Raw genomic sequence first — 23,480 nt, forward strand, 5'->3', positions numbered from 1 at the left:
CATGTTAACTAGTGCGCTGCAAAAGCTCTGACATGTTAACTAGTTACACAAAATAAGCACAACTAGTTAACTAGTGGCATACATTTGTCTGCACTAGTTAACTAGTCGCACCCAGAATCACTCACTAGTTAACTAGTAAAGGCAAAAGGTTCACTAGTTAACTAGTTGACGCGTCTTTTGGCCTTACTAGTTAACTAGTGGGGCTCAAAATGTCTACACGTTAACTAGTGAACCCTTTGCCCTTTACTAGTTAACTAGTGAGATACATTGAAATTCCACTAGTGAACTAGTCGGGCTTAAAATGTTCACTAGTCGCACTAGTGGATCCCAAATGTGCACTAGTCGCACTAGTCGCACAGAATGCTAATGAGGAGGAGGGGAAATAATGCATCGAGGTCTCCTATTGGCCCTAAGATATAGAGCGCCACCCAGCCCAAATTGTTTCTTTAAGAGCTTAAATACACTGTGTTTTAAAATACAGTCATATGACCATATTTACAAAAATATAAAACAAAAGTATTGTTGTAATTATGATCATATGACTGTATATCAAATGAGGTAAGAACATTGAATACTTTGTTAAAATTAGAAAGTTGCCTTAGGACTGCAGACAGGAATATAGATCCTCTTTAAAACATTTTATTAAGCTGCAATTTGAAAGGTGCTGGATTGGAATAGAACTGTGATAACAGAAGGAGGGACATTAGTGATGGATAGAAAGAGGAAGTAACCCTCTTCGGATCACAGCTTTGAGAGATCGCCGTGACTTCCGTAAATATGGAGAGGTTGTTTATCATCATACGGATCTATCGTTACCCTGGTTTTAAGATCTGTCCAGTGTTTCAGCTTTATTCATTTCGTGGGCACCGCTGATAATATGTCCTACGATCATATCCGCTACTTTTGTGTCTCGAGTGCCGGTGTTCTCTCACACAAGCATACGCACACTCGCACCAACAAAAACACACACAGAAAGCGGAGCAAAGCAGAAACAGAAACATGTATTTTTCTAGGCAAAACACACACTGACTGACTTCCCACGGACAATATGTTAACAGTAGGCACTGAATACCCGACTGATGCACCTCACTTCTTCGAGACGTTGCTAAAAACATTGCAGGAGAACGCCCCCTAAGGCTCTCCCTCACAGAGCTGAACTGACCAATCAGAATCTGGGTCCCTCCTGCTTCGTTTGCATATGGCTGACTAGTTAACGTGTAGGCCATATGAACTGCGACTAGTTAACTAGTGGATACATATTGCAGCTTACACGTTAACTAGTGAAGGCAAAATGTTCACTACTTAACTAATTGAAGCCTGTTTTGGTCTTACAAGCTGACTAGTGAGGCTCAAAATGTGCACTAGTTAACTAGTGAGGTCCAAATTGTCCACTAGATGCACTAGTAAAATTGTTTTTACCTTACTAGTTAACTACTTACACACACTTTATCTCACCAGTTAACTAGTGAAGCCTGAGAGGAGTCACTAGTAAACTAGTGACACCGATGCTTTTCTTACTAGTTAACTAGTGGAGGGCATTTTTTCTCACTAGTCAGGTTTTGTTATAAACATGTTAGACTTTGACCTTACATATTACACATTTTTCTTACATGTAAGGCCTTTCCTTCAACTAGTTTGGCTTTTTTCGCACTAGTGAGCAACTGTATGCAACTAGTAAGACGTTGATTCAACATGTATGGCTTTTTCCAGAACTAGTGGATATTTTCAGCCCACTAGTTGTGGTTTTCTTCACACTAGTTCAACACAATGACTTACTGGTTGACATGTACGTACAACTACTTTACTAGTGATGTGTCAGAAAATGCACTAGTAAACATGTATGACTTTGAAACAATTCACTAGTTAACTAGTGAATTGAAATTGAAAAGTAGTTAACATCTACTTTTACATCTAATTTTTTAACGTATTTTAAAGTATTGAGGTAAACTTCGAGTTTGATAACCAAAGTAGAGTGTGGCACTCCATGTTAATAATTAAGAACTAATTATTAAATCTGCACAAGAAATATAAGCAAATAATTCAGTTCAGATAGATCTTAATCTTCTCCCAGCACGAGAACGTGTGAGAGGAGGAGCAGTGTGTGTGGAAACAGGTTTAAAACCAGTGTTTAGCCTGATGGTGAGCACATTACCTCCTCCACAAGGACGTTGTTCTGCAGAAGATGTACATCCAGTATTTGTTCCTTTCTGCCCGGGGGTCGTAGGAACACCAGAATTTGGCCCTTTATTCGCCACTTTAGAAGCCTTTTCAATGGATCGATGATAAGGCCAAAGGAAGAGAGATGAAGCACCTTCACCACCACGTGAGTGGGTGTGACCTCCAGTGGCTCCAAGATGCTCAGGCCTTCATCAGTGATGTGAACGACAGACAACAGGCCGTCCAGGAGCAGCGCTGTGGAGCAAAGAGCTGGTCATCTGTTGCTTTGAAACAGCTTCATCATATTCAATGTCACACCACATTAGCTCAGAGCTAATGTTCATCTAATGTCATTCACTTTGGAGCCTCACTGGGATGTACCAGTTTATATCCTCCACCTTTTATTCTAATGTTTCATTATTGTTGCGTCCCCTGTGATCTTTCTGGAGGTGAGCATGTGTAATTATTTTCTAATTTAAAAGACTGCTGAGATGTTAGTAATCTGCAGCCAGAACAGCTTGACTGAGTGATTCTCTAGATGTGTGAAGAGCTTTCTAAAGCTTTCAGGGCGTAGAAAGTCTAACTTATAAATGGTGTTTTGTTTTGTACATGCTTCAGCCGGACTGACAATGTGAAGAGCAGAAAGAGCAACAGATGGATAACAAAGTCATAATTAATCAAACTGCTAGCTTAGAGTGAGTTAGCATTGAGTTAGCACTGTTAGCAGCTAAACATGTTGTGGACTGACAGGTCACAGTTTACATGTCTTTAATATACAGTGAGGAGACTGAAGAACCAGCACCTTACCGTGGTAGAGAGGTTTGTGTGCCCTGATGAACCTGGGGGCTGTGTTGTCTGGAACCTTGTGTTCCTGGTAGGGTCTCCCATGGCAAATTGGTCTCAGGCAAGGGGCCAGACTAAGATTGGTTCACAAGACCTCATGAAAGACGACACACAAAGTGAGGATACCCGGCCCGGAGGAAGCCCGGGGTCCCCTTCTGGAGCCAGGCCCAGAAGGAGGACTCGTCGGCGAGCGTCTGGTGGCCGGGCTTGCCACGGAGCCCGGCCGGGCACAGCCCGAAAAGGCGACGTGGGCAACACCTCCGCTTCTCCGTCCCGCGGGCCCACCACCTAGGGGAAACAGCGATGGGGTCGGGTGTGCTGCCAGAAGGGTGGCACTGAAGGCAGACGGTCTCGACGGACCAGACCCGGGCGACAGAAGCTGGCTTTGGGGACGTGGAACGTCACCTCTCTGGGGGGGAAGGAGTCGGAGCTTGTGCGGGAGGTGAAGCGTTACCAGTTGGATCTGGTTGGGCTCACCTCTACGCACAGCGTCGGCTCTGGAACCTTACTTCTGGATAGGGGTTGGACTCTATTCTTCTCCGGAGTTGCTCAAGGTGTGAGGCGCCGGGCGGGTGTGGGGATACTCACAAGTCCCCGGTTGGGTGCTTCGTTGTTGGAGTCTACCCCAGTGGACGAGAGGGTCGCCTCCCTACGCCTGCGGGTTATGGGGGGGAAAACTCTGACTGTTGTGTGTGCTTATAACCCAACAGCAGTTCAGAGTATACGGCCTTCTTGGAGACCCTGGAAAGAGTCCTGTATTGGGCTCCTGAAGGGGACTCTTTAATCTTGCAGGGAGAATTCAACGCACATGTGGTCAATGATGGAGACACTTGGAGGGGAGTGATTGGGAGGAACGGCCCCCCTGATCTGAACCGGAGTGGTGGTTTGTTACTGGACTTCTGTGCTAGTCATGGATTGGCCATAACAAACACCATGTTCGAACATAAGGATGCTCATAAGTGTACGTGGTACCAGAGCACCCTAGGCAGAAGGTCCATGATCGATTTTGTTATCGTATCATCGGACCTGAGGCCGTATGTTTTGGACACTCGGGTAAAGAGAGGGGCGGAGTTGTCAACTGATCACCATCTGGTGGTGAGTTGGGTCGAGTCGCGGGGGAAGCCTCTGGATAGACCTGGTAAGCCCAAACGTGTAGTTCGGGTGAACTGGGAACGTCTGGAGGAGGCCCAAGTTCAGGAGGCCTTCAACTCACACCTCCGGCGAAGCTTTTCGGGCATTCCTGTGGAGGTTGGGGACATTGAACCAGAGTGGTCGGTGTTCAAAGCCTCTCTTGCCGAAGCCGCGGCGGGGAGCTGTGGTCTCAAGGTCCTAGGTGCCTCAAGGGGCGGTAACCCTCGAACCTCCTGGTGGACACCGGTGGTCAGGGAAGCCGTCCGACTGAAGAAGGAGGCCTTCAGGGATTTGTTATCCCGGGGGACTCCCAAGGCAGTTGCAAGGTACCGACAGGCCCGAAGGGCAGCAGCCTCAGCCGTGGCCGAGGCAAAGCAGCGGGTGTGGGAGAAGTTCGGAGAAGACATGGAAAAGGACTTTCGGGCGGCACCAAAGTTGTTCTTGAAAACTGTCCGACACCTCAGGAGGGGGAAGCAGGGAACCATCCAAGCTGTGTACAGTAAGGATGGGACGTTATTGACCTCAACTGATGGAGTGTTAGGGCATTGGAAGGAACACTTTGAGGAACTCCTGAACCAGACAACTCCGCCCTCTATGTTAGAGGCAGAGCTGGAGTATGACGGGGTATCAACACCAATCTCCCGGGGGGAGGTCACTGAGGTCGTCAAACAACTTCACAGTGGCAAAGCCCCGGGGGTGGATGAGATCCGCCCAGAAATGCTGAAGGCTCTGGGTGTTGAGGGACTGTCATGGTTGACACGTCTCATCAACGTTGCGTGGAAGTCGGAAACAGTACCGAAGGAGTGGCAGACCGGGGGGGTGGTTCCTCTTTTTAAAAAGGGGGATCAGAGGGTGTGTGCCAATTACAGAGGCATCACACTACTCAGCCTCCCCGGGAAAGTTGACTCTAAGGTACTCGAAAGGAGGGTCAGGCCGATAGTCGAACCTCAGATTGAGGAGGAACAATGCGGATTCCGTCCTGGTCGTGGAACGACGGATCAGCTTTTTACTCTCGCAAGGATCCTGGAGGGGGCCTGGGAGTACGCTCATCCAGTCTACATGTGTTTTGTAGACTTGGAGAAGGCGTATGACCGGGTTCCTAGGGAGTCACTGTGGGAGGTGCTGCGGGAGTATGGGGTGAGGGGGTCTCTACTCAGGGCCATCCAATCTCTGTACTCCCAAAGCGAGAGCTGTGTCCGGGTCCTCGGCAGTAAGTCGGACCCATTTCAGGTGAGGGTTGGCCTCCGCCAGGGCTGCGCTTTGTCACCAATCCTGTTTGTAATATACATGGATCGGATTTTGAGGCTTAGTCGTGGGGGGGGGGGGGGGTCTGCAGTTCGGTGGACTAGGGATTGCACCACTGCTTTTTGCAGATGATGTGGTTCTGATGGCTTCATCGGTCTGCGACCTTCAGCACTCACTGGATCGGTTCACCACCGAGTGTGAAGCGGCTGGGATGAGGATCAGCACCTCCAAATCTGATGGACTGTCCACTCCAAGTAGGGAATGAGTCCTTACCCCAAGTGAAGGAGTTCATGTATCTCGGGGTCTTGTTCTCGAGTGAGGGAACAATGGAGCGTGAGATGGGTCGGAGAATCGGAGCAGCGGGAGCGGTACTGCAGTCGCTTTAACGCACCGTTGTGACGAAAAGGGAGCTGAGCCAGAAGGCAAAGCTCTCTGTCTACCGCGCCATTTTCCTTCCTACCCTCACCTATGGTCATGAAGGATGGGTCATGACCCAAAGAACGAGATCGCGGGTACAAGCGGCCGAGATGGGTTTTCTCCGCAGGGTGTCTGGTGTCTCCCTTAGGGGTAAGGTGAGAAGTTCAGTCATCCGGGAGGGACTCGGAGTTGAACCGCTCCTCCTTCGCGTTGGAAGGAGCCAGTTGAGGTGGTTCGGGCACCTAGTTAGGATGCCACCTGGGCGCCTCCCTAGGGAGGTGTTCCAGGTACGTCCAGCTGGGAAGAGACCAAGGGGTAGACCTAGGACCAGGTGGAGGGATTATATCTCTTCGCTGGCCTGGGAGCGCCTTGGGACCCCCCAGTCAGAGCTGGTTGATGAGGCAAAAGAAAGTTTGGGGCTCTCTGCTGGAACTGATACCTCCGCGACCCGACCACGGATAAGCGGGAGAAGATGGATGGATGGATGGATGGATGGATGGATGGAGACTGCAGAGGCCCAAAGACACTACAACTCAGTATTTAGAGCTGCATTGCATCGTCTGCTTCAATAATGATGTCATGAAACACATCGACTAAATGGATGTTTTAATGATTTCATTCTTCTTCTTTTGGGGACACGACTATTTTGAATGTAAAGCACAGATTTCGTGTCTGAATGATCTTATCTTTGTTAAACTAGTTTAATAAAGCTGCTTCATAACTTCTGAACGGTAGTGGATAAGGTGCTAAACATTATATAAGTGTATTTGTTAACACTAGATGTCTTTACCATCCTCTGTCTCGCTGTGTGGCAGGTGGAGCTGGCAGACGGCAGCTTCATCAGAACTCTTCACGTCGAACAGCGGCCCTGCTGCCTGCTTGCCAGCTGATTGGAGGAGGCTCTCCTCCCAAGGGACCGTCCTGTACAGAAGCTCCGCCTCCTGAACCATGACGAACACCAGGCCAGTCGAAGCACACTGGAACTCACCTGGACCAGGACACCTGAACCTGTAGACACACAAGAGACAGGTTACTACAACAAGCCTTCACTCGTCTGTGTTCTGACTGACAGGTGTTCATCCAGCTGGAGTCTGACCTGGAGGAGGGTTTGTTAAAAGATCTGAAACACCTGATTGTTACAGGAACATCACTGAAGATGTGTCCACATGCATCAGGATGTGTGTAAACTCATTCAATTAACAAAATGTCTAGTCCAGCGAGGATCTGGACTGGTCCAAGGAAACAATCCTACACACAGAGCCATTAATTTATTCATGTCTGCTGGAAAGAGATTGGATGCAATACCCCAAGGTGAAAGACATGTCATTAAACACAGTTAAATGAATATATGCTTTAATGTGTTTAAAATCATATTTGGTCATGTTATAGGGTTACCTGTATGAAGACTCAGTTGTGTGTTCAGGTGAGAAGGATTCTGGAGCCTGGAACAAACAAAGTTATTTATTATATTAGAAATCAAGTTAAGTTCAAACTTCAACTCTGTTCAACTGCTCCTCTCTCACCTTTGTGTCTGTCTTCACTTCCTGTTCCACATCGGAGACACCTGATGGAGAGAAGAGGTGAGAAAAATAATAATAATAATAATGTACTATAAATACCTTTTAAGATCAGATTTAATGTACAATATCTGGATGAATGGAGGACATGGTTTCAGTACTCACAGCTCTTCTGGATCTTGGCTCTGATCGTCTCTCCTTCTCTGATCCTGTAGGGATGAACACAATCCAACAGTTTGAGATCCAGTTTGAAATAAGTGTTAGTTCTTTGAGTCAGCTTCAGAGTCCTGACCTCAGGCTTTACATCCCATCATATCTTCTCTGCAAACACTACGACTGCCTGCCACAGCTCTCAGCTGCATCACAGGAAGTAACCAGTCACTAGAAACTCATCCCATCAAGAACAGACTACCTTTCCCACTCTTCTGTGAAACCCCATATGTCTGGTGGAAAGCTGTAGGGCTTCCCCCAACTAGTGGACTGAACGTTAGTGGGCTAAAGAAGTCAGCTGGAAACCCTCAGCCTTCATTCAGAGCGGAGCCTGGTCATTGAGATCATCCTGTCGGGCAGGAAATCTAAAGTGTGGATCCTTCTGAGCGTAAAGGACCCACAAGGTGACATGCAGACTCCACAGAGAAGAAGTGTCCTCCGTATGATTATCCCCAACGTGTGTTCCTCTCTCAGACTGGGAGGAGAGCAGAGAGTCAGGCAGCAGCTAGCTCTGTATCAACATATAGAGACCTATAATATAAAGTCCTTCTGACCTCAGAACACCATGAAGCTCTCATCTCATGATGAGGGCGTCATGTCCGGAGGGATTCCAGCCCACGCTCATATTCTCAGTGTTTCCGTTTCCTGTGTGGTTTTTATTGGGTTGTTATATTCAGATATGAATTATAGAAACTAAACTAAATGTTCAGCGTGTGTCCTCGCTGCTTGTTCACACATTGAGAGTCCTTAGCGGAGCTTCTGCTGTTTGCTCCGCTGCGTCCGTGCGCTGTGACTCTCATGCGCTCTCTACTGTAAGATCTCATCTATACTTCAAAGGTTCATTATTACAGTCTTATTATATATTCTATGTGAAGCACAACACTGTTATAATAATGCTCTTTATCAGCCTTGGAGACTGAAACCATTTTGGGAGAAAAACTAATATATGAATAATCATAATATATCCTAAACGTGAGTCCACTGATCGCCTGAATTGATGACTCTCAGTGGACTAGAAGAGTCTGCAGTGGAGGGCAGCCCTAGAGAGGAGATGACTGACTAAATGTGGCTTTGTATTTCCAGCTGGCCTTCTCTAGCTGATGGAAGAATGGAAGAGCCTGCAGTCAGTGGGTAACATCACTGATCTGCTTCCCCAGTGAGAGAAACACCTCCCTGAGTTTCATACAATACTGCTGAACCAGCAGAGACCCCTCACTGACCTGAGGGTCTCCAGTCTGCAGGCTGGACTCTCCAGAAGATCTCTCAGCAGCTTCACATCTGAATCCTGCAGAGCGTTGTGACTCAGGTCCAGATCTCTCAGATGGATGTTGGACTTCAGAGCTGAGATCAGAGCAGACCAGCTGATCTCTGACAACCTGCAGCTCCTCAGACTGAATAAAGAAAACATGATGAGGAGAAAGAAGAGTTCATAATCAGATGTGTTTCTCAACATGTATAAATGTAAATATGTAAGTAGCAATAACTTGCAGAACTGATTGAAAGGATAATCATTGATCAGCAGTGAGTAAGGGGATCAATAAGCATCTGCTTCCTCCTGCTCCCTTTGGACACATATCATTTATTATTATCAATATTTTGTTGAATATATAAATATTATTATGAATATTGAGAAATACTGTATTCTAACAATACGCTATTCTGTTTTTCACATCTCTTCTTTTTTATTTTTTATTCTGTTTGAAATAAAGATGGAAATGAAAAGAAATGAAACATTGAAATGAATGAGATCAATAAAATGTGTCTCCTTCAGGAAGTAAACTTCATCATGTCAAACTAATATCACTTCTGATGACCTTTATTCAGACGTTATCGTTTACTAAATATTAAAAACACAGATTTACTTTTTACAGCTAACAGCAGATATCTATAACAGTTCCTTTAAGAACTTTATTTAGTACGTAAACATTTAAATTAGGGCTGTGCAATTCATCGTATTTTAATCTCGATTTTGTCTTGAAACGATTATGAAAACAACGTAATTGAAATAAAATGATTATTTTGCTGCATTCCCTTTCGCAACGATGCTCTCAATGTGTCTTCTGTCACAAATCATATCTATAACAGTTTCTATAAGTACTTCATTTAGTACGTAACATTTCAAATGTGAATTAAACAACAATTCCAAAAGTATGGATGTAATATATGAATGTAGAAGAGTCAGGTTGAATAACTAATGAAACATGAGATCTCCAGCAGGAACAGAGAGTCAGTGAACTGACCTGAGAGTCTCCAGTCTGCAGTCTGGACTCTCCAGAACATCTCTCAGCTCCACTCCTGAATCCTGCAGATCGTTCTGACTCAGGTCCAGATCTCTCAGATGGGAGGGGTTGGACTTCAGAGCTGAGATCAGAGCAGAACAGCTGGTCTCTGACAACCAGCAGCAGCTCAGTCTGAATAAAGAAAACATGATGAGGAGAAAGAAGAGTTCATAATCAGATGTGTTTCTCAACATTGAAATGAATGAGATCAATAAAATGTGTCTCCTTCAGGAAGTAAACTTCATCATGTCAAACTAATATCACTTCAGAGGACCTTTATTCAGACGTTATCGTTTACTAAATATTAAAAACATAGATTTACTTTTTACAAATAACATCTATTACAGTTTCTATAAGTACTTCATTTAGTACGTAACATTTTAAATATGAATAAAACGACATTTACTACTTTAGGGATGTGAGTTATTAAAGTACATAAATCAACTGTTAAAAACATACTGTTCAAATTATCATTATTTGTTTTAAAGATAAATAAATGGATGTTTTCAAAGTCAATGAATAATCGTATTTAATAATCCTGATTTCAGTTTTGATCAAAATAATCGTGATTATGATTTTTGTCATAATCGAGCAGCCCTGATTAAAATATGAATAAAACAACAATTCCAAAAGTATGGATGTAATATATGAATGTAGAAGAGTCAGGTTGAATAACTAATGAAACATGAGATCTCCAGCAGGAACAGAGAGTCAGTGAACTGACCTGAGAGTCTCCAGTCTGCAGTCTGGACTCTCCAGAACATCTCTCAGCTCCACTCCTGAATCCTGCAGAGTGTTCCAACTCAGGTCCAGATCTCTCAGATGGGAGGGGTTGGACTTCAGAGCTGAGATCAGAGCAGAACAGCTGGTCTCTGACAACCTGCAGCTCCTCAGTCTGAATAAAGAAAACATGATGAGGAGAAAGAAGAGTTCATAATCAGATGTGTTTCTCAACATGTATAAATGTAAATATGTAAGTAGCAATAACTTGCAGAACTGATTGAAAGGATAATCATTGATCAGCAGTGAGTAAGGGGATCAATAAGCATCTGCTTCCTCCTGCTCCCTTTGGACACATATCATTTATTATTATCAATATTTTGTTGAATATATAAATATTATTATGAATATTGAGAAATACTGTATTCTAACAATACGCTATTCTGTTTTTCACATCTCTTATTTTTTATCTTTTAATCTGTGAAATAAAGATAGAAATGAAAAGAAATGAAACATTGAAATGAATGAGATCAATAAAATGTGTCTCCTTCAGGAAGTAAACTTCATCATGTCAAACTAATATCACTTCTGATGACCTTTATTCAGACGTTATCGTTTACTAAATATTAAAAACACAGATTTACTTTTACAGCTAACAGCAGATATCTATAACAGTTCCTTTAAGAACTTTATTTAGTACGTAAACATTTAAATTAGGGCTGTGCAATTCATCGTATTTTAATCTCGATTTTGTCTTGAAACGATTATGAAAACAACGTAATTGAAATAAAAAGATTATTTTGCTGCATTCCCTTTCGCAACGATGCTCTCAATGTGTCTTCTGTCACAAATCATATCTATAACAGTTTCTATAAGTACTTCATTTAGTACGTAACATTTCAAATGTGAATTAAACAACCATTCCAAAAGTATGGATGTAATATATGAATGTAGAAGAGTCAGGTTGAATAACTAATGAAACATGAGATCTCCAGCAGGAACAGAGAGTCAGTGAACTGACCTGAGAGTCTCCAGTCTGCAGTCTGGACTCTCCAGAACATCTCTCAGCAGCTCCACTCCTGAATCCTGCAGATCGTTCTGACTCAGGTCCAGAACTCTCAGATGGGAGGGGTCAGACTTCAGAGCTGAGATCAGAGCAGAACAGCTGATCTCTGACAACCTGCAGCCCCTCAGTCTGAATAAAGAAAAGATGATGAGGAGAAAGAAGAGTTCATAATCAGATGTGTTTCTCAACATGTATAAATGTAAATATGTAAGTAGCAATAACTTGTAGAACTGATTGAAAGGATAATCATTGATCAGCAGTGAGTAAGGGGATCAATAAGCATCTGCTTCCTCCTGCTCCCTTTGGACACATATCATTTATTATTATCAATATTTTGTTGAATATATAAATATTATTATGAATATTGAGAAATACTGTATTCTAACAATACGCTATTCTGTTTTTCACATCTCTTATTTTTTATTTTCTAATCTGTTTGAAATAAAGATGGAAATGAAAAGAAATGAAACATTGAAATGAATGAGATCAATAAAATGTGTCTCCTTCAGGAAGTAAACTTCATCATGTCAAACTAATATCACTTCTGATGACCTTTATTCAGACGTTATCGTTTACTAAATATTAAAAACACAGATTTACTTTTTACAGCTAACAGCAGATATCTATAACAGTTCCTTTAAGAACTTTATTTAGTACGTAAACATTTAAATTAGGGCTGTGCAATTCATCGTATTTTAATCTCGATTTTGTCTTGAAACGATTATGAAAACAACGTAATCTAAATAAAAAGATTATTTTGCTGCATTCCCTTTCGCAACGATGCTCTCAATGTGTCTTCTGTCACAAATCATATCTATAACAGTTTCTATAAGTACTTCATTTAGTACGTAACATTTCAAATGTGAATTAAACAACAATTCCAAAAGTATGGATGTAATATATGAATGTAGAAGAGTCAGGTTGAATAACTAATGAAACATGAGATCTCCAGCAGGAACAGAGAGTCAGTGAACTGACCTGAGAGTCTCCAGTCTGCAGTCTGGACTCTCCAGAACATCTCTCAGCTCCACTCCTGAATCCTGCAGAGCGTTGAGACTCAGGTCCAGATCTCTCAGATGGGAGGGGTTGGACTTCAGAGCTGAGATCAGAGCAGAACAGCTGATCTCTGACAACCTGCAGCCCCTCAGTCTGAATAAAGAAAACATGATGAGGAGAAAGAAGAGTTCATAATCAGATGTGTTTCTCAACATTGAAATGAATGAGATCAATAAAATGTGTCTCCTTCAGGAAGTAAACTTCATCATGTCAAACTAATATCACTTCAGATGACCTTTATTCAGACGTTATCGTTTACTAAATATTAAAAACACAGATTTACTTTTTATAAATAACATCTATTACAGTTTCTATAAGTACTTCATTTAGTACGTAACATTTTAAATATGAATAAAACGACATTTACTACTTTAGGGATGTGAGTTATTAAAGTACATAAATCAACTGTTAAAAACATACTGTTCAAATTATCATTATTTGTTTTAAAGATAAATAAATGGATGTTTTCAAAGTCAATGAATAATCGTATTTAATAATCCTGATTTCAGTTTTGACCAAAATAATCGTGATTATGATTTTTGCCATAATCGAGCAGCCCTGATTAAAATATGAATTAAACAACGATTCCAAAAGTATGGATGTAATATATGAATGTAGAAGAGTCAGGTTGAATAACTAATGAAACATGAGATCTCCAGCAGGAACAGAGAGTCAGTGAACTGACCTGAGAGTCTCCAGTCTGCAGTCTGGACTCTCCAGAACATCTCTCAGCTTCACTCCTGAATCCTTCAGATAGTTCCAACTCAGGTCCAGATCTCTCAGATGGGAGGGGTTGGACTTCAGAGCTGAGATCAGAGCAGACCAGCTGATCTCTGACAACCTGCAGCCCCTCAGACTGAATAAAGAAAACATGATGAGGAGAAAGAAGAGTTCATAATCAGATGTGTTTCTCAACATGTATAAATGTAAATATGTAAGTAGCAATAACTTGCAGAACTGATTGAAAGGATAATCATTGATCAGCAGTGAGTAAGGGGATCAATAAGCATCTGCTTCCTCCTGCTCCCTTTGGACACATATCATTTATTATTATCAATATTTTGTTGAATATATAAATATTATTATGAATATTGAGAAATACTGTATTCTAACAATACGCTATTCTGTTTTTCACATCTCTTCTTTTTTATTTTCTAATCTGTTTGAAATAAAGATGGAAATGAAAAGAAATGAAACATTGAAATGAATGAGATCAATAAAATGTGTCTCCTTCAGGAAGTAAACTTCATCATGTCAAACTAATATCACTTCTGATGACCTTTATTCAGACGTTATCGTTTACTAAATATTAAAAACACAGATTTACTTTTTACAGCTAACAGCAGATATCTATAACAGTTCCTTTAAGAACTTTATTTAGTACGTAAACATTTAAATTAGGGCTGTGCAATTCAGTAGCGTAGGCAGAAATGTACAAGTTTAGTTTAGTTTATCTCACGCCTAGACTACAGCAACTCCCTCCTGGCTGGTCTGCCTGCATGTGCCCTCTGACCTCTGCAGCTCATCCAGAATGCAGCGGCTCGTCTGGTCTTCAACCTTCCTAAATGTTCCCACACCACGCCGCTCCTCCGCTCCCTTCACTGGCTTCCAGTAACTGCTAGAATCCACTTCAAGACTCTGGTACTTGCGTACCATGCTGTGAATGGATCTGGCCCTTCCTACATCCAGGACATGGTTAAACCGTACACCCCAGCACGTGCACTCCGCTCTGCATCAGCCAAACAGCTCGCTGCACCCGCACTGCGAGGGGGACCCAAGTTCCCATCAGCAGAAACACGTGGGTTTGCTATCCTGGATCCAAAATGGTGGAATGAGCTCCCCATTGAAATCAGGACAGCAGAAAGCTTACACATCTTCTTCAGACTGAAAACTCATCTCTTTGGACTCCACTTCCAGAGATAGAATTACTAACAAAGCACTTATATACTAATAAAGGACTGGCTGATCTAGAGCCAGTTGAGTAGCACTTGAAATGTTTGGCTCTATGAAACCTGATGAACTTTTATGATTCTGTTTTCCTCAAGGTGGTATCTTCCTGGTTGAATGAACTTATTGTCTCTCTGGATAAAAGCCTCAGCTAAATGTGATGTCTCCTTTGTATTGCGAGATGCAGGGTGTACAGGAGGTTGTCCACTGTGCAAGTGTTTGTCATTGACACAGTTTGCTGTCCAACTGTTCCCTCTCCTCCCCAATGTGGACAGCATCCCTTCATACTGATCAACTTCATACTGACCAACTTCATACTGATCAACTTCATACTGACCAACTTCATACTGACCAACTTCATACTGACCAACTTCATACTGACCAACTTCAACTTCATACTGACCAACTTCATACTGATCAACTTCATACTGACCAACTTCAACTTCATACTGACCAACTTCATACTGAACAACTTCATACTGACCAACTTCATACTGACCAACTTCCTACTGACCAACTTCAACTTCATACTGACCAACTTCATACTGAACAACTTCATACTGACCAACTTCATACTGACCAACTTCATACTGACCAACTTCATACTGACCAACTTCAACTTCATACTGACCAACTTCATACTGACCAACTTCATACTGACCAACTTCAACTTCATACTGACCAACTTCATACTGAACAACTTCATACTGACCAACTTCATACTGACCAACTTCAACTTCATACTGACCAACTTCATACTGATCAACTTCAACTTCATACTGACCAACTTCATACTGAACAACTTCATACTGACCAACTTCATACTGACCAACTTCAACTTCATACTGACCAACTTCATACTGATCAACTTCATACTGACCAACTTCAACTTCATACTGACCAACTTCATACTGAACAACTTCATACTGACCAACTTCATACTGACCAACTTCATACTGACCAACTTCCTACTGACCAACTTCATACTGAACAACTTCCTACTGACCAACTTCATACTGAACAACTTCATACTGACCAACTTCATACTGACCAACTTCATACTGACCAACTTCATACTGATCAACTTCATACTGACCAACTTCATACTGATCAACTTCATACTGACCAACTTCCTACTGACCAACTTCATACTGATCAACTTCATACTGATCAACTTCATACTGACCAACTTCATACTGATCAACTTCATACTGACCAACTTCATACTGATCAACTTCATACTGATCAACTTCCTACTGATCAACTTCATACTGATCAACTTCATACTGATCAACTTCATACTGACCAACTTCATACTGATCAACTTCATACTGACCAACTTCATACTGATCAACTTCATACTGATCAACTTCCTACTGACCAACTTCATACTGATCAACTTCATACTGATCAACTTCATACTGACCAACTTCATACTGATCAACTTCATACTGACCAACTTCATACTGATCAACTTCATACTGATCAACTTCATACTGACCAACTTCATACTGATCAACTTCATACTGACCAACTTCATACTGATCAACTTCATACTGACCAACTTCATACTGATCAACTTCATACTGACCAACTTCATACTGATCAACTTCATACTGATCAACTTCATACTGACCAACTTCCTACTGACCAACTTCATACTGATCAACTTCATACTGATCAACTTCCTACTGATCAACTTCATACTGAACAACTTCATACTGATCAACTTCATACTGAACAACTTCATACTGATCAACTTCATACTGATCAACTTCATACTGACCAACTTCATACTGATCAACTTCATACTGATCAACTTCATACTGATCAACTTCAACTTCATACTGACCAACTTCATACTGACCAACTTCATACTGAACAACTTCATACTGATCAACTTCATACTGACCAACTTCATACTGACCAACTTCATACTGAACAACTTCATACTGATCAACTTCATACTGACCAACTTCATACTGACCAACTTCATACTGATCAACTTCATACTGAACAACTTCATACTGATCAACTTCATACTGATCAACTTCATACTGAACAACTTCATACTGATCAACTTCATACTGATCAACTTCAACTTCATACTGATCAACTTCATACTGATCAACTTCATACTGATCAACTTCAGCATGTGAGCAGCACAGAGGTGGATTACTGTCAGCTGCACTGACCGCTGCCCCTGGAATTAAGATAAGGTTTTATAGAATAAAGGTTTCACAAATCTGAAACTGTGTTATAAAGAATGTTTAGCCTCTCTGGGATAATCCAGTCCAGGTTTGATGAGTGTAGGTCTAGTGGTTTTAGATCAGGACCTGGTCTAATGTGGTCTACATGTAAAAAAAGATATTGATTAGATATTGATTAGATATTGATTAGATATTGATAAGATATTGATAAGATGTAGATTAGATATTGATAAGATATTGATAAGATATTGATAAGATATTGATTAGATGTAGATTATATATTGATAAGATATTGATAAGATATTGATTAGATGTTGATTAGATGTTGATTAGATATTGATTAGATATTGATAAGATATTGATAAGATGTAGATTAGATATTGATAAGATATTGATAAGATATTGATTACATATTGATTAGATGTTGATTAGATGTTGATTAGATATTGATTAGATATTGATAAGATATTGATAAGATGTAGATTAGATATTGATAAGATATTGATAAGATATTGATTAGATGTTGATTAGATGTTGATAAGATATTGATTACATATTGATTAGATGTTGATTAGATGTTGATTAGATATTGATAAGATATTGATTTGATGTAGATTATATATTGATAAGATATTGATAAGATATTGATAAGATGTAGATTAGATATTGATAAGATATTGATAAGATATTGATTACATATTGATTAGATGTAGATTAGATATTGATAAGATATTGATAAGATATTGATAAGATATTGATTAGATGTAGATTATATATTGATAAGATATTGATAAGATATTGATTAGATGTTGATTAGATGTTGATTAGATATTGATTAGATATTGATAAGATATTGATAAGATGTAGATTAGATATTGATAAGATATTGATAAGATATTGATTACATATTGATTAGATGTTGATTAGATGTTGATTAGATATTGATTAGATATTGATAAGATATTGATAAGATGTAGATTAGATATTGATAAGATATTGATAAGATATTGATTAGATGTTGATTAGATGTTGATAAGATATTGATTACATATTGATTAGATGTTGATTAGATGTTGATTAGATATTGATAAGATATTGATAAGATATTGATTAGATGTTGATTAGATGTTGATTAGATATTGATTAGATATTGATAAGATATTGATAAGATGTAGATTAGATATTGATAAGATATTGATAAGATATTGATTACATATTGATTAGATGTAGATTAGATATTGATAAGATATTGATAAGATATTGATTAGATGTAGATTATATATTGATAAGATATTGATAAGATATTGATTAGATGTAGATTATATGTTGATAAGATATTGATACGATATTGATTAGATGTTGATTAGATGTTGATTAGATATTGATTAGATATTGATAAGATATTGATAAGATGTTGATTAGATGTTGATTAGATATTGATTAGATGTTGATTAGATATAGATTAGATGTTGATTAGATATTGATTAGACATTGATAAGATATTGATAAGATGTTGATAAGATGTTGATTAGATGTTGATTAGATATTGATAAGATATTGATAAGATATTGATTAGATATTGATAAGATATTGATTAGATGTTGATTAGATGTTGATTAGATATTGATTAGATATTGATTAGATATTGATAAGATATTGATAAGATATTGATAAGATGTTGATAAGATATAGATTAGATGTTGATTATATATTGATTAGATATTGATAAGATATTGATAAGATGTTGATTAGATATTGATTAGATATTGATAAGATATTGATTAGATATTGATTAGATGTTGATTAGATGTTGATTAGATATTGATAAGATATTGATTAGATATTGATTAGATGTTGATTAGATGTTGATTAGATATTGATTAGATATTGATTAGATGTTGATTAGATGTTGATTAGATGTTGATAAGATATTGATAAGATATTGACTAGATATTGATTAGATGTATATTAGATATTGATAAGATATTGATAATATATTGATAAGATATTGATTAGATATAGATTAGATATTGATAAGATATTGATAATATATTGATTAGATATTGATTAGATATTGATTAGATTTTGATTAGATATTGATTAGATATAGATTAGATGTTGATTAGATATTGATTAGATATTGATAAGATATTGATAAGATGTTGGTAAGATGTTGGTAAGATGTTGATAAGATGTTGATAAGATATTGATTAGATATGGATAAGATATTGATTAGATGTTGATTAGATATTGGTTAGATATTGATAAGATATTGATAAGATATTGATTAGATATTGATAAGATATTGATTAGATATTGATTAGATATTGATTAGATTTTGATTAGATATTGATTAGATATAGATTAGATGTTGATTAGATATTGATTAGATATTGATAAGATATTGATAAGATGTTGGTAAGATGTTGGTAAGATGTTGATAAGATGTTGATAAGATATTGATTAGATATTGATAAGATATTGATTAGATGTTGATACGATATTGATTAGATATTGATTAGATATTGATAAGATATTGATTAGATATTGATTAGATATTGATTAGATGTTGATTAGATATAGATTAGATGTTGATTAGATATTGATAAGATATTGATAAGATATTGATTAGATGTTGATTAGATATAGATTAAATGTTGATTAGATATTGATAAGATATTGATTAGATATTGATTAGATATTGATTAGATATTGATAAGATAGTGATTAGATGTTGATTAGATTAGATGTTGATTAGATATTGATAAGATATTGATAAGATATTGATTAGATATTGATGAGATATTGATAAGATATTGATTAGATATTGATAAGATATTGATTAGATATCGATAAGATATTGATAAGATATTGATTAGATGTTGATTAGATATAGATTAGATGTTGATTAGATATTGATTAGATATTGATTAGATATTGATGAGATATTAATTAGATATTGATAATATATTGATAAGATATTGATTAGATATTGATAAGATGTTGATTAGATGTTGATTAGATATTGATTCGATATTGATAAGATATTGATAAGATATAGATTAGATGTTGATTAGATATTGATTAGACATTGATAAGATATTGATAAGATGTTGATAAGATGTTGATTAGATGTTGATTAGATATTGATAAGATATTGATAAGATATTGATTAGATATTGATAAGATATTGATTAGATGTTGATTAGATGTTGATTAGATATTGATTAGATATTGATTAGATATTGATAAGATATTGATAAGATATTGATAAGATGTTGATAAGATATAGATTAGATGTTGATTATATATTGATTAGATATTGATAAGATATTGATAAGATGTTGATTAGATATTGATTAGATATTGATTAGATATTGATAAGATATTGATAAGATGTTGATAAGATGTTGATTAGATATTGATTAGATATTGATAAGATATTGATAAGATATTGATAAGATATTGATTAGATGTTGATTAGATGTTGATTAGATATTGATAAGATATTGATAATATATAGATTAGATGTTGATTAGATACTGATAAGATATTGATTAGATATTGATTAGATATTGATTAGATTTTGATTAGATATTGATTAGATATAGATTAGATGTTGATTAGATATTGATTAGATATTGATAAGATATTGATAAGATGTTGGTAAGATGTTGGTAAGATGTTGATAAGATGTTGATAAGATATTGATTAGATATTGATAAGATATTGATTAGATGTTGATACGATATTGATTAGATATTGATTAGATATTGATAAGATATTGATTAGATATTGATTAGATATTGATTAGATGTTGATTAGATATAGATTAGATGTTGATTAGATATTGATAAGATATTGATAAGATATTGATTAGATGTTGATTAGATATAGATTAAATGTTGATTAGATATTGATAAGATATTGATTAGATATTGATTAGATATTGATTAGATATTGATAAGATAGTGATTAGATGTTGATTAGATTAGATGTTGATTAGATATTGATAAGATATTGATAAGATATTGATTAGATATTGATGAGATATTGATAAGATATTGATTAGATATTGATAAGATATTGATTAGATATCGATAAGATATTGATAAGATATTGATTAGATGTTGATTAGATATAGATTAGATGTTGATTAGATATTGATTAGATATTGATTAGATATTGATGAGATATTAATTAGATATTGATAATATATTGATAAGATATTGATTAGATATTGATAAGATGTTGATTAGATGTTGATTAGATATTGATTCGATATTGATAAGATATTGATAAGATATAGATTAGATGTTGATTAGATATTGATTAGACATTGATAAGATATTGATAAGATGTTGATAAGATGTTGATTAGATGTTGATTAGATATTGATAAGATATTGATAAGATATTGATTAGATATTGATAAGATATTGATTAGATGTTGATTAGATGTTGATTAGATATTGATTAGATATTGATTAGATATTGATAAGATATTGATAAGATATTGATAAGATGTTGATAAGATATAGATTAGATGTTGATTATATATTGATTAGATATTGATAAGATATTGATAAGATGTTGATTAGATATTGATTAGATATTGATTAGATATTGATAAGATATTGATAAGATGTTGATAAGATGTTGATTAGATATTGATTAGATATTGATAAGATATTGATAAGATATTGATAAGATATTGATTAGATGTTGATTAGATGTTGATTAGATATTGATAAGATATTGATAATATATAGATTAGATGTTGATTAGATACTGATAAGATATTGATAAGATGTTGATAAGATATTGATAAGATGTTGATTAGATATTGATTAGATATTGATTAGATGTTGATAAGATGTTGATTAGATATAGATTAGATATAGATTAGATATAGATTAGATATTGATTAGATATTGATTAGATGTTGATAAGATATTGATAAGATGTTGATTAGATATAGATTAGATATTGATAAGATATTGATAAGATATTGATTAGATATTGATTAGATATTGATTAGATATAGATTAGATTTTGATTAGATGTTGATTAGATATAGATTAGATATTGATTAGATATTGATAGGATATTGATTACATATTGATAATATATTGATAAGATATTGATTAAATATTGATAAGATATTGCTTAGATATTGATAGGATATTGATAGGATATTGATTACATATTGATAAGATATTGATAAGATATTGATAAAATATTGATAAGATATATTTATTAGATATTGATAGGATATTGATAGGATATTGATTACATATTGATAAGATATTGATAAGATATTGATAAGATATTGATAAAATATTGATAAGATGTTGATTAGAAATTGATAAGATATTGATTAGATGTTGATTAGATATTGATAATATATTGATTAGATATTGATTAGATATTGATTAGATATTGATAAGATATTGATTAGATATTGATTCGATATTGATTAGATATTGATAAGATATTGATTAGATATTGATTAGATATTGATTCGATATTGATTAGATATTGATTAGATATTGGGGCGTGATCAGAGAACCATCAAACGTTTTGTTGAACACAGTCAACAGGGTCGCAAGAAAAGTGTTGAGAAAAAGATGAAATCTCAAAGATTTGAGAAGAATGAAACGTGAAGTTAGCGGGAAGCCATCGTCCTCCAGTATCATATTCCAGAACTGTGATCTACCTGGAGGGCCCAGCAGTCTCAGGTGTTCAGAGACATGGCCAAGGTAAGAGAGGCTGAAACCCAACCTCCACTGAACAAGACACACAAGTTCAAAGTTCAAGGCTGGACCAAGAAATATCTGAAGTCAACAGATCAAGAAACTGACAGACTCCATGAATGGAAGTCTTGAGACTGTTATTGAAGAGAAGCGTGGCTACTTTAGTATCTGGTCTTTTTATGAAATGTCAGAAATGTTTTTATATTTAAATTGTGAGTTGTTTGTTTACTATTCTCTCTAACAGATGAAAGTGAACATTTGAGTTGTTCCTTTGGTTGCATACTAATTCTCCAACCTAATAGTTACCCAATAATTCTGCACACAGATTTTCTCCTAAGAACACCAAAACCTAATTTAAATATTCAGGCTTGAGGTTCATTAACATTTTGGATTGACCGAGAGTACTGTAGTTCTTCAATAATAAAATGAATCCCCCAAAATACAGCTTCCCTAATAATTGTGCACACAGTGTGTGAGATCTCCAGCAGGAACAGAGAGTCAGTGAACTCACCTGAGAGTCTGCAGTCTGCAGACTGGACTCTCCAGAAGATCTCTCAGCAGCTTCACTTCTGAATCCTGCAGAGCGTTCTTACTCAGGTCCAGATCCCTCAGACTGGAGGGGTCACACTTCAGAGCTGAGGCCAGAGCAGAACAGCTGATCTCTGACAGACTGCAGCTCTCCAGTCTGAATAAAGAAAACATGATGATACAAATCCAATGATAATCAGATAATCAGATAGAAGCAGTGGTTACAATAAGAACAACACAAAGAGTCTCATCCAATAGAAACATATCGATGCATTTATTTTAAATGTGAAGCAGTCAGTTTCTCATTCGAGCAGCTCTGTTGAGCATTTTGAAAATGTATTTGCAAGCCTCTGTGCAAGGCTTTGTCTTTCTGTCTTTATAGGCAGAGGTGTAAAGTAA

At 37.1% G+C, this 23,480-nt stretch overlaps 1 protein-coding gene and 1 long non-coding RNA gene across 2 annotated transcripts in view; one reads left to right on the forward strand and one right to left on the reverse strand.

Moving 5' to 3' along the window:
- LOC307027262 (uncharacterized protein) overlaps window positions 1–23,480 on the reverse strand; it is a 67,923-nt gene that overhangs the window by 6,142 nt on the left and 38,301 nt on the right. Inside the window, exons 9-20 of the mRNA XM_079695472.1 lie at window positions 23,065–23,238; window positions 13,327–13,497; window positions 12,564–12,734; window positions 11,541–11,714; window positions 10,524–10,694; window positions 9,761–9,931; window positions 8,741–8,911; window positions 7,476–7,519; window positions 7,317–7,357; window positions 7,189–7,235; window positions 6,584–6,801; window positions 2,153–2,412 (exon numbers count right to left, since the gene is read on the reverse strand). Coding sequence (XP_079551598.1) covers window positions 2,153–2,412; window positions 6,584–6,801; window positions 7,189–7,235; window positions 7,317–7,357; window positions 7,476–7,519; window positions 8,741–8,911; window positions 9,761–9,931; window positions 10,524–10,694; window positions 11,541–11,714; window positions 12,564–12,734; window positions 13,327–13,497; window positions 23,065–23,238 — 1,813 coding nt within the window. The remainder of the gene's footprint in view (window positions 1–2,152; window positions 2,413–6,583; window positions 6,802–7,188; window positions 7,236–7,316; window positions 7,358–7,475; window positions 7,520–8,740; window positions 8,912–9,760; window positions 9,932–10,523; window positions 10,695–11,540; window positions 11,715–12,563; window positions 12,735–13,326; window positions 13,498–23,064; window positions 23,239–23,480) is intronic.
- LOC307027263 lies at window positions 6,809–8,739 on the forward strand. The gene is made up of 3 exons (XR_013804579.1): window positions 6,809–7,104; window positions 7,183–7,373; window positions 8,604–8,739. It is a non-coding gene; the product is annotated as an uncharacterized lncRNA (long non-coding RNA).

Source organism: Notothenia rossii (assembly GCF_949606895.1).
Source record: "Notothenia rossii genome assembly, contig: scaffold_72, whole genome shotgun sequence".
NCBI lineage: Eukaryota > Metazoa > Chordata > Actinopteri > Perciformes > Nototheniidae > Notothenia > Notothenia rossii.